A 13,075-nucleotide genomic window follows, 5' to 3' on the forward strand; every position below is an offset into this window, starting at 1 on the left:
ATGCACCTTCAATTAAACAATCTCTCGTTTTTGTTTCCTAATTTTGTAAGAAGAACCAAACATAAATTAATTTTTTTTTCCATTTCATTTTTTGGTGAAGTATCTAATTTCAAGAATGCAATTGATGTCCATCCAAGTAACAATGGACACTATATGTAGCCTAACTTTACCCCTCCTAGGTAATATTTTGCTACAAACAAGAGCTCCATTTCCCTTTGGAATTAAAGACTGAGTGACCCAATTCTCACACTTTTTTTTTATTTTAAATAAAAATTCTTTACACTTATCTACATAAAAAAGAATTATTTTTGTAATGTTTGCTCCTCAAATAAAAGTCATAAATTTACATTTTTATCAAAATACATTACAAAATGGTCAATCTCTCAAATGATTTTTTTGCGATTTATGGGACCATCTCCTGTGCTTTTTGGTTGATAAACAAATATATTTGGTTATAAACACTCAAAAATAAAAAATGAAGTTTAATCAATTTTTTTACAAATTTCATCCTTCGGTAGAAAAAAAAATTCAAAACAAAAGTTTTATCTTTTTATTCCGATGGTGAAAGGGAGTTTCAAAGTCTTGACCTTTATTTTTAGTCTCATGATGTAGAACATTTATTATCACCTCCATACATGCCACAAAGAGTTGCTATAGTTGAATGATAACATTGTCACATCCTAGAAACAACAAAAACCCTCTTAAAACCATGTTTCTCTTCTGTCTGATTTTTGTAGTTTTCCCTGTCATCATGTCGTATATTTGATTAATCATCTTCTTACCCCAAACCTTCAAAATGACTCACCATATAAAAAAAAACTATTTATAGAAGAACTCACTTTACACAAACCTACGAGTTTTATGGTGTCTTTGATATTCATGGCTAAAATCATACACAAAATAAATTACAACCACACAGAAAACCTTTTGTATATTTAGGTTTCTTCTGAACTTACCATTGTAATTATTGCTTTGACCCGGCCACCTCCGAAAATTGTCTCATGATGTTCAATTATTTGAAGATAATTTTTCTTTTGCAACTATTTTTTTTCCAATTTCAATCAAATATTGATTGGTGCACACTTTTAGCTACCAAAAGCACACCAAATCTTCCTCATATATCACTAGACTCTTTATATATCTAGCACTGATTATCATTGACAATCCACAACCATTAGCTTTCCCAACACTCATTGCACAAGGTTCTTGGTTGCCTACTAAACAATAGTTGTGTCAATCGACTTCTGGTACATCTTCTCCCTCTTACTTCAACCAACCACATCCACCTAACCTAACTCAACCTCTTCTCACTTATAGTCGACAACCTAAATTATCCAATTCATCTCAACTCAATTCTCACACACAAGTCCCAAAAGTCACAAGATGATTTGTAGTTGTTTCGAGCTTTAGAAGACGGTTTTTTTTTTACTTGGGATGCTCTAGACCAAACCCTAAATTTGGGCAACAAGCTAGATGCTTAGAACTTGAAATATTCAACAAAAAAGATGATTAATTGAATGATAATGGACAAATGAAATAAAAACAATAAGTAAATAAAGGAAACAAAAACTAAAGGTAGAAAATGGAATAGGTAAATCGATGGAGATGGATAGATGAATAAATATTCGATTGAGCCCTTCGAAAAATATTCTCGACAGATTTAATCAACAATTTTAACTAACTCTCCAAAAACGAGTTCTTGGCAACCTAAAGTGTGAAAAACTTCCCCCAAAATATTGAATATGATTAAATAAAAAGAATATTTTAAATAAAAACAAAAATTGAATCTTGCAAAATAAAATACTCCAAAGAGTGCTTTATTAAAATAATCAAAATTTCCTTAACTAATGAATAGTTAAAAACAAACTTACAATTTAATTAAATTTCTAATTTGGCTAAACAAGAAGTATTTCTAGTTTAACTAAACTTTCTTGCTAACTAAGAAATATAAAACTTTTAAACAATTTAAAATACTTCAAAATATCCTAAAATTTAAAATAAATAAATATAAAAATATAAAAATTAATAAATACAATATTGGGTTAATACATAATCAAAATTAAGCCTTAAATTTGAAATCAATATGATTTAAACACGAATCAAAACAAAACTAGTAATTCTCGTAATAATTCTGTTCAAAAATTTTGGCTTGCGTAGTCTTCACTAAAATTGTCATAACTTGAGCTCTAAAACTTGAAATCGGGTGATTCAAAGTGCATTTTGAAGATAAGAGATAGATCTTTCATCGGTCAGAAGACATCTTGATCCAAAAATACTTAGATTCCATCCAAAAATATGTCTCAATTCAACTAATTTTCTAGAGTAAAAAATTGGCAACTTTAGTGGATTGATTGAATTGAATTAATTTCTCCCTATTCATGCATGTTGAATCAATCATTGACGCTAAATAAATTATCCCAAGCATGTTAGCACCCACGATTTTCGATTTTTAACCAAGACTTCAAATAATTGAATTCGTGATTTTTTAAAGCTCGATCATGTCTCCTTTAAGCTTGTTACATCCGTTTGTCACAAACTATTGTACAATCAAGTTCATTTTCTCTTGAATATGCTTCAATCTTGTGCAAGTGATTGAACCTTAACGTCACATATCATCGTCGGATCACTGGCAACCTCTTGGTGCCGAACCACCGCCAGTTTCTTGCTGGTTTGGCCAGGTCAAATTTGCATCGTATCGATTGGTCTGGATGCATCATAGTTCTTCGACTTCCGTCAAAAAATTATAGGTTACAAAAATCCTATGTTTATTTTTCGGCTTACATATTTTATTCTAAAATAATAAAATTAAGCTCTGCGTGGAGATGATAGTTCATGATCTAATTTATACATGCCCGAGAAATTAATAAAATTACATTTAACTTTCTAGGAATCACAATTTTAATAAAATTACTTTATCATACATAATAATAAAATAATATCATATGTTCATTCACATATATTCCCCTAAACATGCATACAATTACAATAATATCACATCTTATCAAAATTAATCACACACGAAGAAGAGAGAATTTTGGTCTCAATTTATACTATAAACATAGCAAAACTTAATGCTCTGATACCAATTATTAGAAAAAATTTAATTTGAAAACGACTTTCTTATATAGCGAAAAATAAAGTTTTTTAAAACCAAGCCGATTTGTGATATTTATAGCAATAAACATTTTACCGACACCGCACCTATGTTTTTGGCTAAACGGATCCTTGTTGTTTCCAAATTTCAACTGAATGACATTCTTTGTTATTCTTGTACTATGAACTACTTCGGGAATGGGCTCGAACGATTTGAATCAAACACAACCAAAAATAGTTTACTTTACTTTCAGTGTGAAAGCAAAACTTCTCTCAATAGAAACTGACAGAATTATTATTCCGAAAAATAGAATTTATACTTAGAGAATAAACTCTCACTATTTTTGGGCAGAATAACAATATCTCAAAGTTATGTGTTTAGCGCTACCAATGTCATTTATTTATAGGGAGAAGAGGTAAAACCCTTGTTGAGTTGTAGAAGTCTATTTAAATAGAAAAATGAACTTTTAGTCTAACTAGGATTAGGTAGGGCGGAAACCCTAGTTAAACAAACTAGGGTTTGTCATCCCTCTCTTTAAACATGAGAGGTTTTTGGGCCTCTCCAATATCGGGTCCAATTACAAGTACTTCCTGGACTTTTAACCCAGTATTTTATAATTTGATCCAACCCGATATTTGTTTTTCTATTTCTCAAAATAAACAACTTAAATAAATTAGTTTCTCAATTAAATAATTTTCTCAACCCAATTTTAATTGCATCAAAATCATGACGATTTTACCGTAAAAGAATCTATGAAAAAATATATTTAATATTTTTACATTCAATGGATTTACTACGACCAAATGATTTATTTCTATTTTCGAACTTCATTTAATTCAAAAACCATAAATTCATTTCCAAGTCATTTTCATTTTGAAGAAAACCACATTGATTTTCAAATGTTTCTCATTTCTCTATTTTTGTCATTTCTATCCATTTATGTTCATTTGATTAAACATGTAGCTCATTTCAAGTTTCAACGAAAGTAACTCGATTAGTGCTCGTCCAATGACCTTGTCATAAGTGTGTTACCTTCGTAGAATATCCTTAATCTCTTTAGGATAAATTCATTCTCCTAATATGATCTTATTTTATCTTATGGTAACCATTACAACTTCCTTCATGAAAAATAAATTACTATCAAATAGTAATTAAGTCATTCATCACAAATACGAAAGATCCGTGGCCACATTTACTTTTCATCAACCATGTAATGCCAATGAGAGGATATCATTTACCCATGTCTCGGGCTATGAATTCCACTGTTGTGAATGATGTTACATACTGCAGAAGTCGCACACCCAACACACTAGCTTTTGGTTCCTTATCTATTCGAACTCAAGCTTTTACTTATATTAAAGTATGCGAGTTACACATACATAGTCTGTCATCCACTCAAGATTTAGGTATGTCACACTTTTAACGGAACAAGTGACTAAATCCATAAACGAATTCATGATCTATTCTTCTTGGGTCCAATCCGATTCTGCCAGTTTAGTCAATCACATCTATGTCTCTATTTTTTAGGAGTCATTCGCTCTGATGCCCAAGATAAGGTATGTACCCAATTGGACTTGATAGACGACATATTAATCTTTCAATCAGTTTGCTCATTTTCGATTAGATTAAGGACATGTTTAGGTTCGTCTACTAATATAAGCTTTCTTTCCATATTACGATCCGACCACATAATATCGCTTAGTATTAGTTTAAACATTAGACAACAGTGAGCCAATTTTTGTTTCATTTTGCTTTGCATCACATAAGGACAATTATACAAAGTATATTAATGTAATCCATGAATTGTATTATTAACCAATTTGTTCGAAAAAATTACAAGTTTATAAACAAATATACTACACTCAAGGCACCAGATCCAACAATCCTTTAATATGTCTAATATCGCTTTGGCAGAATCACAACTCTCTGGTTGCTTGTAAAGAGTATTGGTCATGCTTGCCAACATATAGTAACGAGCTATATCATTAGATTCTTTCCAGCAATTTCTAGCCTTAACTTGGTTGGTCGAAGGGCAATTATCATCAAGAACCGTATTGAGTCTCTCATAGCTTAGGACAATCACGAGGTTCATTTTCCACTCCTTATAGTTATTTCCATTCAAATTTGTTCTCAAAAAGGATATTCAATAAATGATTTGGTGTCATTTTTTAATAGAAATTAAAAAAAACGTTCATTTATTAATATCTTTGTGTTAAACAAATATTTTGAAAAACTTTTGCAACATTCAATATGCATTAAGATGATGCATGCGTCTTACATTAAACCTTAAAAAAACATTTATAAATCGTTGCAATGATAATTTCTACACACATTGAATTAAGTAATCTTGGGGCAATATTAATCAACTAGTAAGAACATGGATTTTCATCCAATTAATTATTGGATATGGTTCCTTTAATGTAATATTTTTGTCTATATACACTTGTATTTTTTTGAACAAATTAATTTAATAAAATTATCTATGAATTACATTGATAACCTTTATATATTATCATTAATGGTTTTTGCACGCAAAGCCAAATGGAAGTAAATATTGACTCACTAGTTATTTAATGTTTAATTAATACTAAGCGATATTATGTGGTCGGACCATAATACGAAAAGACAACTTATATAAGTAGATTAACCTAAACATGTCCTTAGTCTAATCGGAAATAAGAAAATAGATTGAAAGAATAATATTCTGTTTATCAGGTCCAATTGGGGAGATGTTTTTTTGGGCGTCGGAGCAAATGACTCATAAAAGATAGAGACATATATGTGGTTGGCTGGACTAGCAGTACATCGGACATGACCGAAGAAGAATAGATCCTGAATTCGTTTATGGATTTATTCACTTGTGATGTTTGTAAAGTGGCACATCTTAATCTTGAGTGGACGATGGACTATATATGTCTGACTCATATACTTTGATTTATGTAAAAGTTTGAGTTCAAATAAATAAGGAACCGAAAGCTAGTGCGTTGGGTATATGACTTCTGCAATATGTAGTATCATTCACAATAGTGAAATTCATAACCCAAGAAATGGGTAAATGATTCCTTTTATTGACATTACATGATAGATGAAAAGTAAATGTACTCATAGGTCGTTTATCTTTGTGATAAATGACTTAATTACTATTTGGTAGTAATTGATTTTTTATGAAGGAAGATGTAATGGTTACCATAAGATAAAATATAATCATATTAGGAGAATAGAATTATCTCAAAGAGATTAGAGATAACTTATGATGGTAACACACTTATGACATTGTCATTGGGCGAACACTGATCGAGTAGCTTTCGTAATGGTATGTAATTAAGGAGAGCTTAGTCATGATACTATAGTGGAATGACTTCGTGACTAAATGAGTTTATAATTAATAGGAAAAATGTTGGAACTTAAGTATAAATCATTTGATCCCTAATTATATATGTTCAATCAGCCCCTTCGCTAGCTTGTTGAAACCAAAAATGAATTGCATGTAGAATCAAATGAACGTAAATGGATTGAAATGATAAAGTTGGAGAAATGAGTTACATTTGGAAATGAATGTGGTTTCTTACTAAGTATGGAAATTACCTAAGAATTAATGTAAGTTTTTCGAAATATTATTTAATTAAATAATTGAAGTTCGAAAATAAAATTAAATTAATTGGTCGTTGTGAATCTATAGAAAATTAAATATATTTTCTCATAGATTCTTTTACGGTAAAATTGCCATGACTTTAATGTAATTAGAATTGAGTTGAGAAAATTACTTAATTGGAAAATTAATTTATCTAATTAAATTAATTTAATAAATAAAATTTATTTTAGGAAATAGAAAAACATGTATTGGGTTAGATTAAATTATAAAGTGCTAGGTTAAAAATCCAAAAAGCACATATAATTTGATCTAATACAAGAAAGGCCCAGAAACCTCACTCCTAGTAGAACTGGGAGGCTAGTTTTTCTGTTAGATAAATATTATTTCTTTCTACTAATTCAACCGAGATTCTTCTATCTCTCTATATAAATAGATGACATTGGTAGGGCTAAAAAAACACAACTTTGAGATATTGTTCAAAAATAGTGGAAATTTATTTTCTAAGAATAAATTTTATTTTCTAGGAATAACAATTCTACCAGTTTCTATTAAGAAAAATATTTGCTTTCCTACTCGAAGTAAGAAAATTGTTTTTGGTTATGTGTTTGATTCATAATTGTTCGAGCCCACACTTGAAGCGATTTGTGGTACGAAAATAGTTGAGAAGGTTGTTAGGTTAAAATTCGGGAATGCCTAGGATTTGTTTCGTACAAAACACATGTACTTTTTTAGAAAAGTTTATCGCTATAAATATCACAAATTGGCTTGGATATCAAATTTTTAATTTTTCGCTGTAACAGAAAATTGTTTTTAAACTAAATTTTTTCCAGCATTAATACGTTAACATAATTCCTTAGGTATTCACATGTACTAGTAATCATTTCTCGTTTGGTCATCATTCTAACTTAAGTAGATCTTCGTGACAGAAAAAAAAAAACTTCCTTAGTGAATTCCACATGATAATACCTACCTTAAGACTTGACAAATTATCATATGCTATTACAATAGTTATCTCTTTTAAGGAAATCTCCTTGGAAATCTCCTCGGTGAAATACACATGACAATACTTACTTTAGGACCGACAAATTATCATGTCATCACAAGAGACCATTGATGGAAGCCGTAGGTCTTGTTTAGAGACCTTCTCCCACACAATCTTTTAGAAAACATGCAAGGTTTTTATTTTTGGATTCAATCATGAATGATTAAAATGTCATGACAAGTATACGTGACATTCTTTTCCTCAACTATATGACATGCTTGTCATGCATATGCATGAACTCATTTTTTTAGTCACTTTAAATATCATCATGCTATCTTTGGGTCTTATGGTGAAAGCCAAATCTCTTGGTTTGGGTTTCTCAAAATCCAAAAGACTAGAAAAATAATCAAAAGGATCTACTATCAAATCGTTATCACCACCACGGGTCATTGTTGTCGCCGCTGATGCCACCGTCACTGCCATCGATCAGTAGTGATCAACCCACAATTAATCTTTTTCCTATTGGTTGGGTTGGGTTTGCGTTATCTTGATCGATTTTGGATATGTCTCGGTTCTCTGTGTTTCACCGAAAAATTAGATTAAAAAACCTTAAGTCTATTTCTAGCTCACATGAATAATTCTAAAAAATAAAATAAAACCTACGTAAAGTAAAGTTGATAATCCATGATCTAACTACATATCTCAAAATTTATTAAAACCTAAAATTACACCTAATCTAATATCTAGAAATCAGAACTTTGATTAAATTACTTTATCATATATATAATAAAATAATTAAATACATTCATTCACATACATACATAACCTAAAACATGCACAACCTAGTAGCACAAATGATGGAATTTTTAACATAAGAGCCAAGTTCCACTTTTTTATAACATACAATGACTAATTTGTTTATTTTTAAGTAAATGGGCGAAAGACAATCCAACTCTAATATAGGAACTTTCATGATTCTTTTACTGGCAAGTTTCATATGTCGCATAGCCCAATCAAAATTTTAAATTAAAGTTTTTTTTATAGAATTCTTGCAATTTTAATAATTAGACTGATATTTTCAAATAAAAAAATGAGGATTGAATTTTTAATTTTAGAATACAAGAACGAAATATCAAATTTTGTCGAAGTATAAAAACTAAATGAAGAATTAGGGTTGTTGTCGGTTCTAGATTCTTTTAAGTGCTAAAGTTTAAGTCCATTATACATCGTGGGTCTTGTGTTTTAGTTATATAGTGTTGTCATTAGACCTGTTTATGGGCTGGATTATCTGCTCAGGTCCGAAGATTTGCCCGAAATTTGGGAGGGTTTAGATAAAAATATTAAGTCCGAAAAATAGGCTTAGGCAAAAAAAAAAAATAGACTCATTTAAAATATGGGTCGGGCTCAGGCTTGAACATTCAAGGCTTGAGTTCGACCTGACCTAACCCATTTTTAAGTTTATAATATTTTATATTATGTTAGTTTTATATATTATGTAATTTAGAATACATTAAAAAAATAAATATACACTAAATATATAATACTATTATAATATAAATATTAAAATAATATTAAGATTATTATATAAAAAAATTTAATAAATAAAAAATTATTAAATTATTAAATATTAAAATAATATAAACCAACCTAAATGGGTTTAGATAATTCTTTTGTAAATGCTGTTGTCATATATGAGTTTTGAATCGATTTAGATAAGAGTTAAAAAACCCATATTTTCAAAACCCTAAATCCCTATAAAGCGGAACTATATATACTTGTTATACCCACTCGTTTTCTCCTCTTGAGCTCTTCGGCCTCTCACTGTTTTCCTTCAAAACCCTAATAGCTGTCCTCTCCTCCTGAACGTGTTCGAAAATGGCTGGTTCTGAGGGATTGATTCTACGTGGCACCATGCGTGCCCACACCGACATGGTGACAGCCATTGCTACTCCCATCGATAACTCCGACATGATCGTCACTTCCTCCCGCGACAAATCCATCATCCTTTGGCACTTAACCAAGGACGAAAAGACCTACGGTGTCCCTCGTCGTCGTCTCACCGGTCACTCTCACTTCGTGCAAGACGTTGTCCTCTCTTCCGATTCTCAGTTCGCTCTCTCTGGTTCCTGGGATGGTGAGCTTCGTCTCTGGGACTTATCTGCCGGTACCTCAGCTCGCCGTTTTGTCGGCCACACCAAAGATGTTCTCTCTGTTGCCTTTTCAATTGACAACCGTCAAATTGTTTCGGCTTCTCGAGATCGAACTATCAGGCTTTGGAATACCCTTGGAGAATGTAAATACACAATCCAAGAAGGTGACGCTCATACCGACTGGGTTAGCTGCGTTCGTTTCAGCCCAAATACTGTCCAACCCACCATTGTTTCAGCTTCATGGGACAAGACTGTTAAAGTTTGGAACCTGACCAACTGTAAGATTCGTAACACCTTGTCCGGACACTCCGGTTATGTGAATACGGTGGCGGTTTCACCTGATGGGTCTTTGTGTGCCAGTGGAGGAAAAGATGGAGTGATTCTGTTATGGGATTTGGCTGAAGGAAAGAAGCTTTATAGTCTTGATGCAGGTTCCGTCATTCACTCGCTTTGCTTTAGTCCTAATAGGTACTGGCTTTGCGCCGCCACCGAGCAGGGTATCAAGATCTGGGATCTGGAGAGTAAGAGCATAGTGGAGGACTTGAAGGTTGATCTTAAGGCAGAGGCTGAGAAGTCTGACGTCACTGACATCGGAAATAAGAAGAAGGTAATAATGCTTTCTCATCCTTTGCTATTCTGTATTATGGGTTTTCCTTTTTGGATTCAAGATGATAAGTAATTTGAATGCTATGTTTTGGTTGGAAATTTTAGGTGCAACTTGATTTATTGTGAATAATTGGGTTTTGGATTTTATGATGATGGTATAGGTTCCTTGTTTTTATGAACTGAACTTAACTTGTAGATGGAAATTAGGCTAGGCTGCTTGGTCAATTCCATTTTACCATGAGCTTGTTTATTAAGACAATCAAGTTAGATATCCTACTTGTTTTTATGAACTGTACTGAATCTGTTTCTTGAGTGCATAACTACTAGGTTTTATCTTCTTTGTGAATTGTGAATTATGAATTGTGAATATGGAGTTATTTGCTCGTCACATATTGCGGCATCTATTTTGCTAATCAGGTAAAAGTACTGTAGTAGTAGTCGGATTAAATTCACCTAAATGCTCATGTTTCTTTTGTTCAGTTTTTTGTTTCTAAGCATGCCATTGTTAGTATTTGTACTTTGACAAGCTTTTGCCCTGAAGTTGTGATGTAAAACTTTCTTTAAAATCATTTGTATAATTCTAGATTGGTATTTGGTTTAAGAGTTCATTAATTGTTAGGAAAATGATGGAATTATTTTCCATGTATTGCAGGTCATATACTGCACAAGCTTGAACTGGAGTGCCGATGGAAGCACCTTGTTTAGTGGGTACACTGATGGTGTAATCAGAGTTTGGGGGATTGGTCGTTACTAGATATGCTTGTCTTGAGTTAAGATTTTGTTTCAAATGTCGGAAGGTTTTTTGGTTTATTTTCTTAATATGGTTGGATATTGAGGCCTTGCTCACTTCTATTCTAATTTGGTTTGGTTTATTTAATTACTGGCTTAGGTTTGAATTGAATGGAGTATAATTTTCTCAGTTTTGCTTCCTTCCTTTTTTATGTCATGATTCAATAATAAGATTAGTATTATGTGAAAAACTCGTTAAAGTGTAGTTTTTCTGAAATCTGTGTTGCCTTTCCGTCGACGTGGTTGCTAGGCTGGATCCAACAGTGGTCCTCGATTAGAACGGGTTTCGTAGCCCACTCTCTCGCCTATGAGATCACCAAAAGGCATGAGCGCTCATTGTTGGGCATTTGGTTGGCCATATAGGTTTACAATTTGGACATGAAGTCCATTTATGGAAAATGCCTCGTACGGCTTCACATGCCCGCTTGCACCCTTGACAATAATTGAAGGTCACAAGCTCAACCACACACCATGGCTAACAATTTGCACAACTTAAGTTGATCCTTCACGAACTTGGGTATAAGAGAGGGGACTCTCCTTTCGGGATAAATGTTATCTCACAACACTACAACTCAGTATTGTAGATGGTTTTACCTTTTCTCTTTTTGAAATGAATAATTTTATATTTTAGAAAATGGGAGTTAATTAATATGAGTAAATTAATTAATTAATTAATTAATTATGTGGGGACGGTGAAAATTTTTGTTGGTAACTGTATGAATAGTGAAGAAGAGTTCACCCTATTTTTGGAAGAAGAGAAAACAGTCCATGTCACAAGAAACATCCCAAGAGTGAAGGGAAAAACTCTTTGGAACCCTACCATATTCCAGGGTTATTTTCACTTATATTTTTATGAAGCGGTACTATGTGAAAATCTTTAGGGAATGTTCCGAATAATGATTATTTTGACTTATTCTAAATTGCGAGTTGTTCTCAATGTAGAGATTATTTCGAATAAGAGTTGTTCTGTGGTGATGCGTTTTTTTGGTAGAGCTTGTTCTAAGTAAGGACTCGTCAAAAAAAAAAATACAATTGGTTTAAATACAAGATGTTACAAACAATGATTGTTCTAAACATAGCTATTCTTGAAACGCCATTACTCTAAACATGATTTGTACTGAACTTTAGTTGTTCTCAACAAAAGTAGTTCTCAATTAATGACATTAGATGACAACTGTTCTAACTAAAGCCCTATTCTGAACATAATTATTCTTGAACAACTTTTCACAATAACTATTATTCTAAACAAGAATTGTTGCTCTAGAATAAATAATAGGTGAAACAACAATGCCAATTGTTCCACACTTGGTAGCATGATTTCCTAAAATATAATATTGTTTATCTTAAGGAAGAGATAAAATGTTAATAGCCAAAATTGAGTATCTATATTTTGCCCCTAGATGAGAATTCTTAAGAGAAGTTCTCATGCAAGAAGAGTGTAGAAAAAATAAATAAAACAATTTTATACTCGTAAAAAGTTCATGTTGTGTAGGAGAAGAAAAAAATTGTATTTATCACTTTGTTGTGCCGTGCATGAATTTTTGTTTTGATGAGAGAAAAGAAAAAAAAAACATGCATAAAAGCAAGTGTAGGGGTGAGTGTTTGATTGAATCGAGTAAAAGTTTTCGAGTTAATTGAGTTGACGGATCTTATTTTATCATCCTCACTCAATTTTAAAACTTTTCGAATCGAGTAAAGTGAAACGAAACTCGAGTTGAATTGAGTGAAATTATTCGAGTTAAATTAAAAAATTAAACATGTGAAACTAAAATCTTGTTACAATATAACTAATTCCATGTTAGAGAACACATAAATTTTGAAACCATATATATTTGAAAACTTTTTTAAAGCAAAATAAGAAA

The 13,075-nt window shown here is 31.7% G+C and overlaps 1 protein-coding gene across 1 annotated transcript; it reads left to right on the forward strand.

Moving 5' to 3' along the window:
- Positions 1-9,346: 9,346 nt before the first annotated feature.
- On the forward strand, positions 9,347-11,301 carry LOC107953320 (guanine nucleotide-binding protein subunit beta-like protein). The gene is made up of 2 exons (XM_016888592.2): positions 9,347-10,425; positions 11,077-11,301. Exons 1-2 carry the CDS (start codon positions 9,544-9,546, stop codon positions 11,176-11,178), a joined length of 984 nt encoding a protein of 327 aa, XP_016744081.2. The 5' UTR covers positions 9,347-9,543; the 3' UTR covers positions 11,179-11,301.
- Positions 11,302-13,075: the final 1,774 nt, after the last annotated feature.

The sequence above is a fragment of the Gossypium hirsutum genome, chromosome D07 (assembly GCF_007990345.1).
Source record: "Gossypium hirsutum isolate 1008001.06 chromosome D07, Gossypium_hirsutum_v2.1, whole genome shotgun sequence".
NCBI classification, from domain to species: domain Eukaryota; kingdom Viridiplantae; phylum Streptophyta; class Magnoliopsida; order Malvales; family Malvaceae; genus Gossypium; species Gossypium hirsutum.